General features: G+C 44.7%; 5 protein-coding genes across 5 annotated transcripts; 1 reads left to right on the top strand and 4 right to left on the bottom strand.

The window, feature by feature from the left end:
• Positions 1–1,229: 1,229 nt before the first annotated feature.
• CTRU02_213726 (udp-transferase) lies at positions 1,230–4,901 on the top strand (the record flags this gene model as incomplete). Its single annotated transcript, XM_036733281.1, has 1 exon — positions 1,230–4,901. One exon carries the CDS (start codon positions 1,230–1,232, stop codon positions 4,899–4,901), a length of 3,672 nt encoding a protein of 1,223 aa, XP_036574972.1.
• Positions 4,902–8,836: 3,935 nt separating this feature from the next.
• CTRU02_213725 (uncharacterized protein) lies at positions 8,837–9,043 on the bottom strand (the record flags this gene model as incomplete). Its single annotated transcript, XM_070206115.1, has 1 exon — positions 8,837–9,043. The coding sequence occupies one exon, from the start codon at positions 9,041–9,043 to the stop codon at positions 8,837–8,839; it is 207 nt and encodes a 68-aa protein (XP_070060147.1).
• Positions 9,044–11,238: 2,195 nt separating this feature from the next.
• CTRU02_213724 (uncharacterized protein) lies at positions 11,239–12,419 on the bottom strand (the record flags this gene model as incomplete). The annotated part of the gene is made up of 2 exons (XM_070206114.1): positions 11,239–11,270; positions 11,306–12,419. 2 exons carry the CDS (start codon positions 12,417–12,419, stop codon positions 11,239–11,241), a joined length of 1,146 nt encoding a protein of 381 aa, XP_070060146.1.
• Positions 12,420–14,754: 2,335 nt separating this feature from the next.
• Positions 14,755–15,357, bottom strand: CTRU02_213723 (uncharacterized protein; the record flags this gene model as incomplete). Its single annotated transcript, XM_036729941.1, has 1 exon — positions 14,755–15,357. One exon carries the CDS (start codon positions 15,355–15,357, stop codon positions 14,755–14,757), a length of 603 nt encoding a protein of 200 aa, XP_036578202.1.
• A 2,188-nt stretch (positions 15,358–17,545) lies between these two features.
• Positions 17,546–19,084, bottom strand: CTRU02_213722 (endo-beta-1,6-glucanase; the record flags this gene model as incomplete). Its single annotated transcript, XM_070206113.1, has 6 exons — positions 17,546–17,613; positions 17,662–18,103; positions 18,162–18,356; positions 18,402–18,453; positions 18,511–18,578; positions 18,626–19,084. The coding sequence occupies 6 exons, from the start codon at positions 19,082–19,084 to the stop codon at positions 17,546–17,548; spliced, it is 1,284 nt and encodes a 427-aa protein (XP_070060145.1).
• Between the last annotated feature and the right edge of the window lie 271 nt (positions 19,085–19,355).

Below are 19,355 nucleotides of genomic sequence, written 5' to 3'. Positions count from 1 at the left end.
TGTATCATCTCATCTCATACCTGCGGGTAAAGGTTTTGGTGTTTACTGAGATGGTGTCTGAGCGGAGGCATTATTGAGAGTCCAGCTCGGGCCTTTAATGGTCTCATGTATTTTGCGACGTTGCACTGTTCTTCCAGACGGGCCTGCAGCGCATTCGTGCCCAAGTGCCACGACTGGTGACAGGGAGGACGCCTAGTGTGGCGAGACGTACGTGGCTGGGCTTAAAAAGCTCACTCTATTGGCCTATTTGGAGCCAATGGGTGATGTGCGGAACGTACCTTGTGGCGCCATCACGGCATGTGATTCGAGCGCCCAAAAGCCGAGAAGCTGAGGACATGCATATTCAGGCACGCAGCATCCGCGTTTTGAGCTAACTTGGTACAGAGACAGCTGGCAAATTATCTTACCACACGGATCCTGACAAGTTTGCATCTCTACAGCCAAAGGCATGTGTGATACCTGCCGACGGCTGACAGCGAGGTTGATTGGAAGTTTTCTGTCAATGTGATAACTTTCGCGCGTTGTGAAGAAGTTGGAGAACTTGAAATTGTTGGTGGATTGGTGAGGCCGATCGAAAAGTAAACCGGGGCAGAGTCTCCGGCCCACCAGGCTCAACACGCTAGCACAAGCCAATCCGGTCCAGCTATTGTAGGTTCTGGCGCACGGCCTGGGGGGCCACATTGACAGGGGCGGCCCCTTGCAATGAACTGCTTAGCGTGGTCGGGTAGTGATGTCATAGGCCAGGGCTGCAAATTCCAACTCATACTGCTGCTTTGGAAACAGCTAGCACCAGTGCAGCCGGCTTGCAGAAGCTTGCTTTGGTGTGAAACCCTCCAGAGAGAGTAAACAAGTCTGTCCCGATCGAGCTCTGATGTGGGCGGTACCAAAAACGGCGTCACCCTCTTATTTCTCCATCCCCTTCTTAGTTTGAGTCTGCCGAGCCTAGTTTATCTCCTTGGCTTTCATTGCTCTGTACGTCAATGTATTGTGACAATCAGCCAAGAACGAGTGACGCGACTTATACACCTACATTTTTTCTCCATTCTCAGCAGCTCACTTTAAGTGCTCTCCGAGCCACCTTTTTTGCTTGACAACTCTTGACCACCGAGATCGAAGCAAATCGAAACCTTACATACTCAACACAGTCAAAGGTCAACATCCTGTTCATACTGGCATCGTCAGTGCCAAACAAGCACATCGCTTAGTTGAACGAGAATAACGACGCCGTTATGGCGCAGCCACCCCAAATGGCTAGCCACGCCTTGGGTGCTGTGACGGATTCAGAGACAGCATCTACGCCGCCAGCCGAGAACCTACATGTCGACGAGGTAGTTCAGGAAGGGCAGCGGGTTGGCGTCGTGAAAGACGTCAACAACAACATCGCCTACCCGTCATACGTGCCGCCTGAGATTGAATCGCCACCAGATGCCCGATCGCCGCAGTCAGCGACCTCCGAAAACCTGCCCGAAACTTCGCCTCGCGAAAACGCTCAGCCCAGGAAAACAACATCCGACCCGGAGGCTCTTGAAAAGCCGAACCAAACCGCCCCTGTAAATCGCCGCGATCGCCCGTCGATTGATAAGAAATGGAGAACGGAGGTCCCTAGCCGTAAGGCTGGTCCGAGAAACGCGACGCTCCCCGCGGTCCCAAAACGAGCAGGGACTTCGTATCTCAACAGAGCAATTTGGCACGCAAATTCCCAAGATGATTCATCAGATTCAAGCGATTCTTCAGAATCTGAAGATGAGTCGAGGACGCCTGCCGAGCAAGAAGCCGCTCACGAAAGAACCAAAGCACGGCGCCGGCAAGAAATCGAGGATCGTTACCGCCGGTTTCGTATCGGTAACGAAAACTACAATACCAAAGGAAAAGTCAAGAGGGACGGCCGTCTGAGAATCTCTGTCAAAGAAACGGCAAACACCGGATACTTGGCCAAGGCTCTAGGACAAGCCGTCAAGAAGGTTGTGCCGATTCACGAAGATCAGGAAGGAAGCGAAGATGCCCAGAGACCCAGCCCTTCTCGTCTATCCTCGGCCACGACGGCTACGGCTGAACGTGAACCTAAGCCGAAACTGAACATCGTAATCATGGTCATTGGTTCGCGTGGCGACGCCCAGCCATTTCTGAAGATTGGTAAGATATTAAAGGAGGATTACGGACACCGTGTACGCATTGCGACTCACCCAGCCTTCCGCGACTTTGTCGAGAAGGACTCTGGCCTCGAGTTCTTCTCCGTAGGCGGCGATCCTTCAGAATTGATGGCCTTTATGGTGAAGAACCCGGGAATGATCCCTACTCTTGATGCAGTCAAAGCAGGGGATATCGGGCGACGAAGGTCAGCCATGGCCGAGATGTTTGAGGGGTTCTGGAGAGCTTGCATTAACGCCACCGATGATGAGAAGGATATACATAACCTCAAGATGATGGGAGCGAAGGATCCTTTCATTGCCGACGCCATCATCGCCAACCCCCCTAGCTTCGCCCACATTCATTGTGCCGAGGCCCTTGGTATTCCATTACATCTCATGTTCACCTTCCCATACACGCCGACCCAAGCATTCCCTCACCCGTTAGCGAGTATCAAGAAATCGAACGTGGACCCGGGATACACCAATTTCATCTCCTATCCCTTGGTCGAAATGATGGTTTGGCAGGGCTTGGGTGATTTGGTCAATGACTTCCGAGTAAAAACACTCGGGTTGGATCCCGTTTCGACGCTTTGGGCCCCCGGTGCAACTTACCGACTTCACGTCCCCTTTACCTATCTCTGGAGCCCCGGCCTCGTCCCTAAACCCCATGATTGGGGTGACGAGATTGATGTCTCCGGCTTTGTATTTCTTGACTTGGCATCGTCTTTTGAACCGCCCAGTGATTTGGAAAAGTTCCTCGCAGCTGGCGAGGAGCCTGTTTACATTGGTTTCGGCTCAATTGTTGTCGACGATGCCGATCGCTTTACTCAAATGATATTCGACGCAGTAAAAATGGCAGGTGTACGAGCATTGGTATCTAAGGGATGGGGAGGCCTGGGAGGAGATGAGATGGAAGTTCCGGACAACATCTTCATGCTGGAGAATACTCCTCACGACTGGCTTTTCCCTCGCGTCAAAGCATGCGTTATCCACGGTGGTGCTGGAACCACAGCGATTGCTTTGAAATGCGGCAAGCCCACTATGATTGTGCCCTTCTTCGGCGATCAGCATTTCTGGGGAAGTATCCTGTCAAACTGCGCAGCTGGCCCTGAGGCTGTGCCATACAAGAATCTCACTGCCGAAAAGCTTGCCGAGGGCATCAAATACTGCCTTACGGAGGAAGCACAGAAAGGCGCTGCCAAGGTTGCGAAGGATATTGAGCTGGAAGGCGACGGCGCAAAGAATGCGGTTCGTTCATTTCACCACCATATCAACTTGCAGGGCATCAACTCTATGCGTTGCTCTATCTTGAGAGACCGTGCTGCAGTCTGGACTCTGAAGAAGAGTAATATCAAGCTGAGCGCTCTGGCCGCCGACATCATCGTTGAGGAGGGTCAACTTCAGTGGAAGAGACTCAAGCTGTTACGTCACATGGAATGGAACGATTTCGAGGGTCCAGGAGAGCCTGTCACAGGCGTTGCCGGTTCGATTGCTGGAACCGTGGGTAACGTATTTGGAGGAGTCGGCAGTGTTCCATACAAACTGGCCAAAAAGTCACACAAACGAAAGGAGAAGAAGGAGAAGAAGAGGAAGCTCAAAGAGCTGAAGGAAAAGCGTAGAACCGCCAAGCCTCATGATCCGCAAGCTAATGGCAATCTCCACCAACACGTGGAAATCAAGAATGAACCTCCTGAGTCTGGCAACGGCCCAAGACAGAACGGTGCCGACAAGAAGGACGATGAGAAGGAGGAGAAGCAGCAAAGTCACAGCGACAATCAGGCAAACGGGAACGCATCTTCTGGTAGACCAGGCCAACAAGACCGTCGAGACACGATGTCCTCTGTTGAAACCGCCACGACAGTCGACAATCCTGTGGAAGACTACGCAAATGAAGTCGGAGAGGGCGTTGGAAAGACCGCCCAGGCCCTGGCCCGAGCACCTGTCGATCTCTCCATGGCACTCGCCCAAGGCTTCCACAACGCTCCGCGACTCTACGGCGACGACACAGTTCGCCGTCCTCCCCGCGTGACCGGTATCCGCTCCGGCCTCAAAGCAGCTGGTAAGGAATTTGCATTTGGTATTTACGATGGCACTACTGGCCTAGTTCGTCTTCCTGTACGGGGCGCAAAGAAGGACGGCGTCAAGGGCTTCGTTAAAGGTACCGGCATGGGCCTTACTGGCTTCGTCCTCAAAGACCTCAGTGCCATCATCAGCCCCTTTGGATACACCCTCAAGGGCATCGTCAAGCAAACAGAACGCAAAAAGCAGCCTGACAGAGTCGTCCGGCGGGCACGCATAGTGCAAGGTCAACGCGAGAGGCGGCAACTTGGGGACCACAAGAAGGAGATCGATGAGGAGGTCCTTTCGGGATGGTTCGTAATCCGAGAGCTCATGGAGACTCTGGAATTAGAGGAGAAGAAGAAGGGAATTACGGGACGACTTACGTCCAAGAAGCAGCGTGTCAACCACGCCGCCTTCGAAAGCGTCGCTATCGCTGAACGTACTCTTGTTGCCATAAAAAATGGCGAGGACATGAGTACAGTCGTCGGCACGGAGAAGGAGCTGCGTAAGACGGATGAGAAGCGCAAGAGTCCCGTCCCGAGACATAGTGTTGACACGGGGCGGTCCGCAGACAACGACGGCAGACGCAGCTCTTCTGAAAACGCGGGAGTTTCCAAAGATGACAGCGCTCTTCTCGAAAATCGGAAGAACGAGGCGGCGCAAGATGTTCGACGACCGAGCGTTGATCGCACGAGGTCGTTGCAGGTCTAGGAGCCCCCGCAAACATTGCCACGACGTCGGCGTTTCTTCTCGCCCTTGATCAAGAAACAGACTTCCTAGGGCATGTTGGATGCATGGGATACCTGGCGTTTTGGTTTTGTTTCTAGACGTTCAAATTATACCCCCTTTTTTTGGTTTTAGGTTTTCGACATGTTTTTTTTTTTTTTTTTGGTTCTTTTCACAAGTAATATTGTAGGTTTCACAGGGGGTGAAACGGAATTCCGTTCGTCAATAACAAATAACAGTAAATTAGTTCTAATCGATGGTTCATGATAGTTGAAAGTGGTGTTGTTGACTAGAAGGTAGGGATATTCCCCCTTGGCCTGTCACGTGGGTCTGGGAGGCTTGGGCCTCTCAGCCTGGCGGGCGTGTGGCTAGAAGTGCTATACGACTCCGTATTCTAACTATCGCAATACTGGAAACTCTCTTTTTATAGTATTAAAGCGGTTAGAATACGTTATCCTTATATAGTTCCGTCTCCTCGTTAATTCGGCCTCCTATCCTTACTTTCTCTTGTAGTTACGGTCTTGTTACTTATCCCTCTATACGTATCGTTATCGTATTGCTATTAACGAATCTTTCGAAGGCTCGATTTGGTTTGCTCTTCGTAAAGGTATTAGTAAGGTTGTCTTTGCCGTTAATCTAACGAATTTCTTATAGTTCTCGTCTTTCATACGATTGTCTTAACGCTATGATATCGATTATAAGTCGCTTTTCTTTAATAATGCCTAGCTTTACGAGATACTTATATAGCAAATAAGAATCGGTATAGACAACTATCTAAATCGTTAGTAAGTTAAGGTAGTTAGTAATTATCGCTAAGGTTATAGCGAAAGCGTAAGCTATATCGACGCTAGCAACTATTTTATAGATCTCTAACGCTAATACGCTATAGGTAACTTATTTACTCTTCGTAAAGCTATAATAAACAAGGTTATTATAAATTGTAAATTCTTCGTTATTACTATTAAAGGAAGTATCGTTAGCTAGGATGATTAGAAACCTTAATTAGGAAGAAAGGTTATAGTTATTAGCAAACGACTTATTAACGAAAACGAATAGCTTAGCTATTATAAGGTCGAGTAGGATAAACGTTATTCCTTAGTTAGGCGATTTTATTTACTATCGAATCTATTAATTTAGTATTTTTATTACTTCTAGCAAGGGGTCTTAGTATTAGGCAGTAGTAGATAAATTAAAACAGGCCTTAGGTTAGCAAATTGACGCGATATATACCTTTCTAGCATATTGTTCGATATATTATTATTTTAAGTTAGGTTTAGTAGTCTTAATATATCGTAACTTCTTAGCTTATCCTTTTTGCTTTAAATTAATCGAATTATCGGTTAATAGCGCGATTATCTTTCTATTAAATTAGAAAGGTTTGTTAATTATAAGGATATTCTTCGCTTTTACTATAAAAGCTATTTTTTCTAACTATTCGTCTTCTAATTATAAGAACGCTTTATCTAATAAACCGAGGGTATCGTCGGTTTATATACCGATATAGCTAAAGTATAGATTTTCGGTAGATAAGATTAATAAGTATAGATTATACAAAGAAGTAACTATCTAGAGATTCTCTTTATAATACTTATAATACGTTGCTTACTAATAGGTTTTAGCTTTTACGATTCCGTATAAAGGCTTTATAACCTTTATAATAATCCCTTTTAAGTACTAGTCTTGAATTTGCTTTAGTAGGTAGGCAAGAATAGTACGATTAAGCCTTATAAAGGATTAAACGTAGGCTTATATAATATCTCGAAGCTATAGTGTTGGAACGGTAGGTAGGAATCTCGTAGATAGTACGATATCCTTATAACAGGGTATTAGAGTAAGGGAACTTGTACTTATGAAGTAGGGCTTTAATAGTAAAGAATGTATAGGCTTATATTGAAGCTGAGTTGGTTGAGGAACTAATAGCTAGCTAAGGGAGAGAATTAGGCTAGTTATATAGTAGTATAACGTCGCCTATAATAGCTAATATAGGAAGCTATAAGCTAGGTTTAGTATACGTAAGTATATACGTCAACTAGCTTATAAAGCAGCTTATAAATCAGACTAGAATCTTCACTAACTAAATAGACTTTTAGATAAGGTTAAAGAGAGTATTCCATAGGGATCTGAATGTCATATGTTTAAACTAGCAAGCAGCCATTCTTAGCTAGTTACTTTTGTAAGTCCTACTAAGTCTTAGATAAGACTAAATAGGATAAATAAGTAAAATAGAAGTATAATATACTTATACTTCTAACATATAGTTATTTCCTTTCTCGTAAGAGTAATAAGGTAATTAATAGAATTAGCTATTAACTTGCCTGCTAAATCGTTAGCAATTAGGTTAATATAGCCTTCTTACTATCGTTAGCATAACCTTGTATTATAAGTCTTGATTTCTTATAAGGTTTAGTTATTTTACTTTTAACTTTGTTAACGATATAAGATTAGAAGATTCGTATGTTTTAATACCTTCTCTTATTAAACTAAGTAAATTTAAATACTTTTCTAGTAATAAGGCTATTAATTTCTTATTTAGTTAACTATTTAAACAGTTTACTTAGTATAGTAATAATACCTTCTTATCATAGTTTAATTACTAATTCTTCGTCTACTTACTCCTTAATTAATAGGAATATTTATTAATAATCCGGGTTATTATTAAATTCCTTTATAAAGTAGGCGATTAGTAGTAGTCTCTTCCGGGGTTTGCCTAGGCGTTTTCTTAGTAGCTCCGGTGCTTCTTACGGTTCGTCTAGTTTACTATCTCTGCTAGCGATAATAATTTCGTCGCGTACTACTTCCTACTACGGTATCTTAGCTTCAAGTTCTTCTTCTTCTAGCGCGGCGATAGAATTAGGTAGTTAATTAGGATCTTCGTAATATAGTTTGACTATAATAGACTAGAAGGTCTTCGGACTACGTAGCGTATCGATAGTATAGGTTTTATTATTTATAGCTACTAAAGTAAATAGTCTAGTCTAGCTTTTCTTTTCACGCTATACTTATACTTATAACTATAGTAGTAAATTAATAATTAGCCTTATATCAAGGCTATTATAAGTAGCGATAGCTTTTGCTACCTATCGCCTTACGTAAAGTTTATATACTTTGCTTATCGCCTTCTTAATCGCTTTCGCCTGCCTTATAACTTTAGGAGATAGTAGCGAATCGTTAGTAATTTATAAGTATAAGCCGAATACTAAGAGTATTAGTATTATTCTGTTTAGGCTAGCAGTATCGTTAACTATTTTAACTACTATTTAAAGTATTAATTCTAGCGTAATTATTAGGTCTTCTGCTTTGATAATTTTGTATGCCTTTCTTAGAGGTATATAATATCGTTTAACTTTCCTAATACTATTATAAGCTTCTATAGGAATTTCCTTGATTTTAATTACTATTCTTCTTGCTACGTTTCGGAATTCTATTAAGCAGAAGTTTGTTCTAGCGTCGGTAACTAGCTAGTCTAGGGGTCCTTGATATATATCTATCTAGCAGAGGCGTAAGGCTTCCTAAGTAGCTTTCGTAGAAATATCCTTAAGGAACTAGGCGGCGTTAAACGCTATAGTAGTATCGATAACGTAGAAGACCGGTCTATTACCTTCAAGGTATATTACGTTAGCAATAACCTCGTAGTTAAATTCGTAATCGTCTCGTAACGTAAATTTAAACCGTAATAGCGCTAGTATATATATTTAGTATCGATAGCAGACTTTCGATAGTTACTTAATTACCGTAATTTTAACTAGGTAGCTAGCCTTCTAAAGCACCTTATATAATCGTTAAATAGATAGGTATCCGAAGCGATAGTAAACCCGTCGTAATTTAGCGTCTATAAGGTAGTTCTAAGTAAGTAGTTTCTCCTTATTAAGTAATAACTATAGGTAGCCTTATTTGCAAATAATAGGTACGACCTTGTTTCCTTAGATAAAGGTATTCGTAACGTTGTTAAAGTAGACCTTTAATCGGTCTATATCTCCTAGGCATATAAGGAAGGGAGTATTAGTCTTAATAACGTAAAATTTAACGCTTCTAAACGGCGTTAGTACTTTAGTAGTCCCTATAGACTCTAGTAGTATCCTATCGCCGAATTTTACTATAATGCCGCTAGCCGCCTTAGTATTTAACATAATTCCTTTATAAATTTATTATAAAGCTATGAATTATAAGTAGCTAGTAGTTAAGAATCCTACTACGCCCGAGTTAGGCATAATCCCTTAGAAGTTCTAGGCAGAGTAGTATCCCTCGAGTATAAATTACGAAGGTAGCTCTTTCGGTTCTAGTTAGTTATAGAAAAAGTCTTCTTTCGTAATAACATAGTAGGTTAACTAGTCTGCTAGGATCGTAGTAATCCTATTACTATTAATTACTATTATAATAAAATAGATAGTAACCTAGAATTAACTATTGCTACTAGTCTCTTCCTCTTCGTTACCTTTACTAGTTTGTTCGGTTATATAGTAGTATTGCTAGGGGTCTTTAGCGGTAGGTTATAAGTCTAACCCGTCGAAACCCTTGTATTAGACGAGAAATTAGCTATATGCTAGAAGTAATATATCCTAGGCATATTAGGTAGTTTTAAACTTCTCGTATGCTTTTCGTCTTTCTTCTATAGTATGTTTAGTTAACTAGCAGTTAGGTTTTCTATATACATAGTACTTCTTAAACGTTAGTAGTAATAAAGGTCTATTACGGCTTCTTTCTCGTAATAATCGACTTCGTAATAAATAACTATATCGTAAATAACACCCTCGACTGTTAAAAGTTTTATCGGTTTAGTACTGCTTTAGTAGGTTAGCTATTATATTAAATTATTATTAGTTAAGACGGGTAGCTATCTCGATCGACGAGATTAATTAGCTATAAAGTCCCTCGTACGTCTTAGCTAGTATAAATAACGCTATTACATACTCTAGAATATCTCTATAAGCATATAGAAGTTAGGTATAGAGGGATCGGTCGTTATAATCTTATTATAGCAAACTAGGCTAAATCTTGCTTAATTTATTATATAGTATATTAAAATACTCCGATTTAGTCTTTCTAAGGTTATCGCGAATAATTTAGAAAAAAGTAGTTATATTCTACTACGTAACGTACGCTTATTGCCTTTCCTTAGTCTCGAAGTATAATTTTAATTAGTTAATTATAGTCTCGAAGTTAGGCTATAGGTTGATTACTTTAATTAAGGCGTAAAAGTAGGTTTTAGCTATTCCTTTTAGTATTAAGGGAAGTACCTTGTTATATTAAGAGGTATAAATTCCTAGCATTCTATAATAATCTACGAATACTAGCATCTTCTTTTTAAGTATATCGTATATATCGCCGCTATATTTTATATCGTCGGGGTATAGTTTCGTAAATTCTATTAATTACTTTCCGATACAGTCTATTAACTTATATAGTTAGAAGTCTATTAATAGAAAGACCGTAGGATATAGCGGTCGGTACGGTAGTTACTACTATTATTATTCTTATAGAGGAGGTAGCTATAAGGTTAGTTCGACTCTTCCTCTTATACTATTAGCTATTATTACCGGTCTCGTAATCTCTTCGTAGAATTCGGGGTCTTTTATCAAAGCCTTCAGGTTGCGATATCTCTTAACGCCTTGTTTAAGTTCTTAAGGTAATTAGTAGTAGAATTCTTCCTTTTTAAAAGCTAATGCTATATTTTTTAAGATTTTCTTACTATCTATTTCGACGTAGACGCTATTACCGATTAAATAGTCTTTAAAGAATCGTAGGATTAAGGGAAGTACGTTCTAAAAGTCTTCTTCTAACTAGTCGGCGAAATCGGGAGAAACTTCGTTCTATAGCTCGAGGCTTATAAGATTCCTCTTCTTATAAGTCTTAAGTAAGAAACTTATATAGTGTCACAGTTAATAAGTCGTTCTAGTCATTGTTGTCTATTAGGTTAGGTCTATCCTAGGTCTAGCGAACAGGTGGTCTAATATACCTATAGGGCGGTCTAGGGCGACAGTATCGCCCCACGTGTGGCAGCCCCACTGGCAGCCACACTGGCAGCCCCATAACTGTGGCATCCCTACTGTTGTGTCTAATAGAACTGTGACAGGTGCCCGTCCCGAAAAAGACGATCGTCCCGATCGTTTCGGCTGCCTAAACATGACTTTAAACGGCTTAATAACATGACTTCCTTAGGCCTCTATTAGTGCGAGGCGTAATAGGGGGGTATGCCTAAGGCTGGCTGTAATTAACTGGCTGGGCGTAACTGTCTGGCTGGCTGGCTGGCTGGCTGTAATTAACTGGCTGGGCGTAACTGTCTGGCTGGGCGTAACTGTCTGGCTGGCTGGCTGGCTGGCTGTAATTAACTAGCTGGGCGTAACTGTCTGGCTGGGCGTAACTGTCTGGCTGGCTGGCTGGCTGGCTGTAATTAACTGGCTGGGCGTAACTGTCTGGCTGGGCGTAACTGTCTGGCTGGCTGGCTGGCTGGCTGTAATTAACTAGCTGGGTTGGCCCAAAGCGGGCACTTAGTCCCTTCTGTAGGCCGTACCATCCTAGGGCCCTATACCGGTTCCTTTCCACGGGCCTAAGGTGATATTCCCACCAGCTGAGTGCTTTACCTCTGAGTAGGCTCTGCCATTCTCGGAGGACTTCGTCTCGAGCGTATGGATTAACGATTTTCCTTCCAATTGCTAAGAGCCATAGATCTACGTCTCGGTAGCATAGTGTCTGTTGGTCATAGAATATAGGCTCCCTGCCGTACTTGCTGTCGGCGTCGGGCCAGAATACTCCGTATCGTTGCTGAATGTTCGTTATGGCTGCGAATCTTCTCCCTGGGTCTGGTAGGAAAAGCAGTTGCTGTTGTTGTCGTTGAGACTGTAGCATAGTCATACAGAGGCTAATTTCGGTATAGATATGGGCATGCTTAGCGGCGTTGAAGAGGGTCTGTAGAAACGGCGCAGAAGCCCGTTCTATAACTTCTATGGTCTGGCCGGCAGTCTCGGCAGTAGTCTCGGCAGTCTCGGCAGTAGTCTCGGTAGTAGTCTCGGCAGTCTCGGCAGTAGTCTCGGCAGTAGTCTCGGCAGTCTCGGCAGTAGTCTCGGTAGTAGTCTCGGCAGTCTCGGCAGTAGTCTCGGCAGTCTCGGCAGTCTCGGCAGTAGTCTCGGCAGTAGTCTTAGCAGTCTCCTGCTGTGGGATTCCAGCCCTACAGGCTGAGGGCTGGCAGCCCTGTTGTAGGTGTCGGAATAGGGCGTTGCGAGATGTGAAATCGCTATAGCAGATGCGACAGCGAAACTGGCTTCCACAGCTATTGGCATAGACGTGGCGGAAGAGAGCGTTCTTGCTGGGGAATCTAGCGCTACACTTCCGGCAGGGCTCTGGGCGCTGTTGGCGGGTCTGGATAGCCTTGAGGTCGTCAATTGACGGCCATACCGTTGGGTCCCACGCTGGCGTAGGCGTAGAGGGATAACGGCGTTGACGGTACGAGGGGTGATGGTCTCGCGTAGGGTCTTGAGGGGAGGCGAATAGTATAGCTGGTGCGCGCATATTGGCGGCGTCGGCGTTAGCAGCCGCGTTAGCAGCAGAATTAGCCTGGTGCGGGCGGATTGGCCACGGTCTGGTGTTTCTCAACGGATTGAAAAAAGTAGCTTATTTGCCCATGCTGAAAAATTAACTATGAGGTCGCGAGGGATCGCAAAGTAGGTTGTGCTACCACTTGTCACAGTTAATAAGTCGTTCTAGTCATTGTTGTCTATTAGGTTAGGTCTATCCTAGGTCTAGCGAACAGGTGGTCTAATATACCTATAGGGCGGTCTAGGGCGACAGTATCGCCCCACGTGTGGCAGCCCCACTGGCAGCCACACTGGCAGCCCCATAACTGTGGCATCCCTACTGTTGTGTCTAATAGAACTGTGACATATAGGAACCTAGTTACTATAGGCTAGTATTTATAAGGTCGATTGCCTAATTGCTTTATACTACTAGATTGATTATACTTTCAATTCTCTATAGGATAAGGATTATTGATTAGCTTTTAGTAGTAATACTATTTACAAGCGATCCTTCTCGTAAATTTCGCTTTATTCTAATAGTATAAAAAGATTACTTCTATTTAGAATCTTAAATTCTAATCTTTAATAGCGTTAGCTACGATTAGTATAAGATATAGGCTTAGAAGTAAGAGTTAAAAGACGATTCGGGATATTACGATTCTAAAAGGAAAGAATTATAAAATCGGGGATTTTCGTCGGTTTATCGTTTATTTCCGTCGGCGCCGTTCTTACTAATATTCTCGAAGGGTATAAAGGTATATATAAGTCTCGAATTAGTAGGGAGAAAGTTCTATTATAAATTCTCTTATAAATCTCTTTTTCTTACTTTAGGCTTTGCTTTTTACTATTAGGAAGTTTAGAATCTAGTAGATAGTTAGCCTTATAACGCTTATAACTATATACGTTTCTCCTAAGCTATAGCCTCGGAAGCGTATATATATAGCTATATAGGCGGATTACTATTAGTAGTCTTTGCTTACCTTTCGGCGTATTCTTCTTCTAGTAGGAAGGTCTTTTATAATAAGCGCTTTATAGTTAGTACCTTGTCTAAGGATTTATTAAGAAACTAGCAAGCGCTTCGTAATTAGCACCGCGCATAGGGGATAGTTATAATTAAGGAAGTTATTATCCTTTATAAGATTTATAAATCTTCGCCTTTATAGCGTAAAAAGGTTAGAAGACTATCGATTCGGTAGGTCTCTTCTTCTAGTAATTAAAAACGCGTAATAAAACGCTCTTACTAGCGATAATTAGCTATAATTAACCTTATCCCGCTTAAGGTAAGTATAACAGTCCCTAGGTTACTTAAATAATCGGATTGCTAGTAGATTCGAGGAAAAGAAGCTTTCTTCTACTAGTTTCCGTAGATCCTAGTTACTCTCGCTTCTTCTCTCGTTAGTACGAAATCCCTACTTTTACCTAAGCTTAGGTATCTAGTTTAAGAAGTCGTCTCTTCTAGTATTAACCTTGCTAATCTACGGTTTATCCGTAGCAAAGTAGTAATTATAAAGTTAACTAAATTAATAGCAACTATAAGGTTTACTACTAATCAGTATAGGTTTTATAAGGGGTGAAACGGAATTCCGTTTGTTAATAATAAATAATAGTAAATTAGTTCTAATCGATGGTTTATAATAGTTAAAAGTAGTATTGTTAACTAGAAGGTAGGGATATTCCCCCTTGGCCTGTCACGTGGGTCTGGGAGGCTTAGGCCTCTCAGCCTGGCGGGCGTGTGGCTGGAAGTGCCACACGACTCCGTATTCCAACTATCGCAACAAATATCGTGCAGGGGCATCAAGGAAGTAACAGCAAAACAAATCAAAGCAAAGCAAAGCATAATCATACCTTTAGCACTAGAAATAATAAATCTATAATAGGAAAATCTCGGCCATATCGATCTTGTTGTTTTCGTGACGTTTGCATGGTACATGACCATGAGTTCATTAATATTCCAAATGAGCTATTATTTATCTTATTATTGACGTTGGTTCGGTAAAACCTCCGCCGTTATAGCCCACGTAACAAAAGATAAAAGCTTCGATGACGGGGGATATCGCTCCATTTACACAAGGTCAGGGGTAATTAGACTTTCGAGCACAAAAAAAAAAAAAAAAGGTTTCAATGCTGCGTAGGTACATACAGTGCACGTCAATCTTCACTGCGACTTTACTTCTTTGATAATATCTCAGCTTGGGCAACCAACTGGGAGCGTGCATGTTTGATTTGTGGGGGTAATGGGGGCGTTGTATTAGGATTAACTATCAGATACTATTAAGGAACACCAGCCATTCCCACAATTACAGATGGAGGACATTTAGGACCCTGGAAGTTTAAGAAGAAGGAATGAACTCCCTAATAACGTCGACCGGAGTGCAAGTGGGGTTGGAGGGAGCGCCAGCAGTAACCCAGACGAGGGCGTTGTAGTAGTAGTTGCCGACAAAGGTCCAGCAGATGTGCCAGCGGTAGTAGGCCTCTTCAGTGTAAGTAACCGTCTCGGGGACAGCCTTGGAGTCATCCTGACGTGTGAAGAGGAAAAGCTTGTCGTCCTCATCGAAACCGAAATTCCAAAGGCCACGATCACCGGGGGAGAAAATGGGAATAGCGCCGTTGCTGACGAGCTGGGGCACGAGGCCCAAGGAGGTCGAGATGGGGTTGCCGTTGCCAATGGGAAGTTCCCATGTCAAAAGGCCGAGAGTCTTCCCCTCGAACTCCTGAGCAGTTTGGTTGAGGTAGTATTGCGTGTGCGCGGGGGCGTTGCTGCTCTCTGGGCAGATACCTGATTCACCTGCTCCAGAATGACAAGTAGAGAGGTAGGTTTCCGCAGAGCCCTCGTTGGCAGAGGTGAACTTGAGGTGAAAAGGAGCAGACCTTGTGGTCTGTTGGGCCGAGGCCAGGGCGGCACCGAGGAGGGCGAGGACAGTGGTGGTCTTCATTTTTGATACAAGAGTAGACAAGCTCAAGTGGCAAGTGTAAGAAGTGAGTATATGAAAGTTGGTAGCTGTTGTTGTTGGTGATAAAGGATGAGAGCGACTTTATCTGCGCAGCCGATGAGCTTCGTCTTATACCGCTGATCGGAGACTTCCACATACCTTGATGATGGCCTCGCTTCGCGAACACGAGGTTTTGTAGAACAAGACTAACCAAAGACGGTTTGGAGATGGGAGATAGATGTTATGTGGACAGGAGACGACTGGAAGGATGACCTGGTTTAAATTTGGAATGCGGCAAAGGGGAGCCGACGGTGTGTTTTCCTGCATGCGGCTTCAACGCTCGTTAGCAAAGCCTTCCGTTCTCTCACGGCTTCCATTATCGTTTGGTCCCCGCCATGTCGTCAGTTGTACGGAGGCAAGAGTGTCCCGGGCAACAGCGACCTTCCTGGCGGAACCCCGCTGATCTACAGTTCCCTGTCAGGTGCATTCCTTTCCTGGTGCTGGACTCGGACGTTAGCAGTTGGCTGCTGTTACCTCAGGGTAACATGGCTGCCTGCAACTCGTATGGACTTGACGACTGGGCCTATCATGCCTTCCTGTACCTTAGTATGAGAAGGAAAGAGGAATGGGAAGATTCGGAGACATGTGGTGCTTGTTGCCGATCGATCAACACCCACGTATAGGCCCCGTTGATGATCACGGGGCTAGTAAAGGAAGGGACCAGTAAGGGAGGGAGCAGCTAGGTTAGGTTAAAGCGAGGGGTTGAGAAATCTGGGGAAACGGCTCGTCTGATTTGGATCGTCATACGAAGTGACACTGCGTCAATGGCCCCCACCTGTAAATGACTGATCGCATTCTTTGATAACAATTGTGGTAGTGTTTTGGTCATTACACCCACAAATGTAGACACACGGTCCCAAGCAGATCAACTCCCAAATTCTCAGCTGTTGGCTGATTCGAAATTGATGGTGGGAAAAAGAGGAGAAGAACGAATCTAAATTCGAGGTTTCTGTCAAGCATAAGCCAAGTTTTGTCCCATTTTCTCTAAAATAGAAACCTCCCGTCAAGACCCTTAAACTTTCTTCCCTGCGGCCGCATCATGGAATTGAGTCGCGGGGAGGCGCTTTAACCTTCCCCTTCCCAAGCCGGGACGGAGCGGTGCCACATGCACGTCATAGATAATGGCTGATGTCGTTGAGGCTGAACATCAGACGACATCGCGCGGGCGAGCCGACAGACTTCGTGTTTGCAAAGTGGGCATGCAAGACAACATGCGGACTTCCGCCTCGTTTCCTCTCAAGATGTGGTAAGTTGCGGCTGCTTTGGATCAACCCCAAGCATTTTGAGGGAAGCGAGAAGGGAAACCAACATGTGTCAGTGGAACATGACGTTGAAACCAGCACTTTTGGAAATGCGAAAGCTATGCCGTTAGCCCGGTCACAATGCTTGGCTTCCGTCTACCTGTGGTGCTTTTTCTACATATTTGGTGGCAAACTAACTCAAGAGGTTAGTAACGGGAGTGCGGGATTCAAGGAAAGGGCGGAACCAAGGCATGAGACAGGGCTGCTAATTTTGCCCCTCACCGGTTCGGGTTTTACGGAACGAGGAAGCCACAGGCGAGCGTAGGCAAAAATATGACATCTGTACGTGGTTTTTGCTGCCGAATGCTGATCTCCCGCACAGATGGGAATCTATGCAGTTGGTTCTCTACGCCAACAAGGGCGATCTCGCGGCCGTTGCTTAGTAGTGGCCAGCGGGGGTTCAGCAGCTTTACTAAATGCGGCTAAAACACCATACGCCCTTGGGCATTTTTGGGGAAGGCTCCCTTCCTAACTCGGGCGGAAGTAGCCCCAGTTGTAGTCAAACATGAAAGCTACGTTGCTTTTCAGCGTAGGATGGTTGCGGGGTTCCGATAATGGTGCCGCCAACATTTACGAGGTCAGATTCCACCAACGAACGGCGCTGTGGAAGGTTTCCCACAAGTTGAGTACTGGTCAGCTCTGGGTTACATTATTTAGCCGAGGTCGACATCAAAACTATTTAACTGTTAAATAGCATCCTGTTATCAGGCTGAACACTTACACCACGGTATCCAAGGCTCTACTTCTACACACCGAGTGTACAAAGGCTTGTGGCACAAAATTCTCATTAACGCACACCTCATAAAAGTCCTTACAGGCAAATTTTTGTTCTAGTTGCAAACGCCAGAGCTGGCAATCCCATTCAAGTCCCTCGGTATAACTCCTGCAATCACAGCATCTAGGAAAGACGTCAGCATCAAGCCAATAAAGTAATAGTGATGTTGGTTTAACAAACCTCTATAAGACCACCGGTAGTCACCTAATTGGGACTTCCACGTCCAGAACACCCAGCCTGCGGTCGACCTCTCGTAGGAGTAAACCTGCGCAGCGAACCACTTCTTGTAAAACTCTTTTTGCGTGTCCCTGTTCCAGCCATCCGTGTTCTCGATCGCATCCGGTGGGCTGATGCTCCATTCGCCGACGATGGTGGGACCGGAGGCGTCGCCGTTACGGTTGTCTTTGCATGACGTCGAGATATAGCTCGCATGTGTCCAGGGTACCTGGTTCTGGTCGGCCCACTTGAGGTATCTGTGGTCATCAAAAGCGGTAAAGTACTTGCTGTCGAGGAACTCAACCGGATTGCCGGAGCCCCAGAGCGAAGACATCATCTGGATGTGGAGCTGGTCGTTGGGCCTGGTGCCGATTTCTTGCTCGACCTGGCGTATGGCCTGTTGCTACTTGCTTAACAATGTGGTTCAGATATGTTAGAGGGGGGTCAGAACTAACGTTGTAGGCGTTTTTGTAGAATGTGCTGCGCAAGGACTGAACAGCCGAGTTCCAGTTGAGAGGTTCGTTCACAAGCTCAATCATGCCGACATTACGTAGTTCGTTGTGGTCATGAACAAGATGTCTGAGGAACTGGAGGAACTTGACGGCCCGACCATACTGGTAGTCATTATAGAAACCAGGACTTGGTGCAAACTATGCCATGTTAGAGGCAATCTCAGATGGCAAGAGTTAGCTTACCTGGCCGGTAAAGGAGTTTCTGGCTACTTGAGCACCCGGGGCACCGTGAAGACTTAAATTCATGTTAGCCAAAGGCAAAGAAATGCACAGGTGAGTTGGCTGAACCTACTCTAATATGATATAAAAGCCACGGTCGCTGGCCCATCCACAAAGTCGAATCAAATATTGTATAGCTCCCTATACGCAGTTAGCAACTGACTTAAATGAGGCCACTCAAGACAAACCCTCGGGAAATGCTCAGAGTTCTTGTCAACCAAAGACTCATCCAACCAGTAACCGACAGGAATGCGGATGGTGTTGATGCCATAGCCCATCATCTCATCCAAATCGCTGGTAGTGATCCATGTGCTCCAGTGCTTCTGGAAGGCTGCATCTGCCTTTTCCTGTCCGATGTTCATGACACAGTCGAACTCGGATTCCTGGCCGCCGCAGCCCATATTGTTCCACTCAACATGTGCAATCCACGGCTCAAAGACAAACAAGGATCCTAAATTGACTCCTCTGATTTTGCCAGTGGCAGGCGTCCAACGCTTTTCAGTGTCATGCGACTCATCGGTAGTATTTTGACCATCAAAAAGACTGAACCCACGAGTATCCAAGAGCTTCCTCGAGCCATCGTTGGGCAACCAAGCGTGTACGAGCTGGGCCGTGACAGCAAGCGTCAGTAGACTAAGGCGAACCATTTTGCAAAGAATGAGACTATTGCTACACCACCTGCGATGATAAACACGTGGAGAAAACCCAAAAGCCAAAAGCAGGGAAGTTAGCAGCTTTAAGAGGCTGCTGATACCCTTGAGAAGAGCTAGTCAAGACAGGGACCCCTGACAGTCGCCCAAGCAGTGTGTGAGGCCATTGAAATGTATTGAAGGAGATTGTCCCAGGGGTATACAGTCATGATGCGGCGGAAACGGATCCGTTCGGGGTCGATGCGCTAATGCGGACAGTTATTAAGGG

This window comes from Colletotrichum truncatum, assembly GCF_014235925.2.
Source record: "Colletotrichum truncatum strain CMES1059 chromosome Unknown Contig_0010, whole genome shotgun sequence".
In the NCBI taxonomy this organism is placed as follows: Eukaryota; Fungi; Ascomycota; class Sordariomycetes; order Glomerellales; family Glomerellaceae; genus Colletotrichum; species Colletotrichum truncatum.
This window is presented reverse-complemented; position numbering and strand designations above follow the sequence as displayed.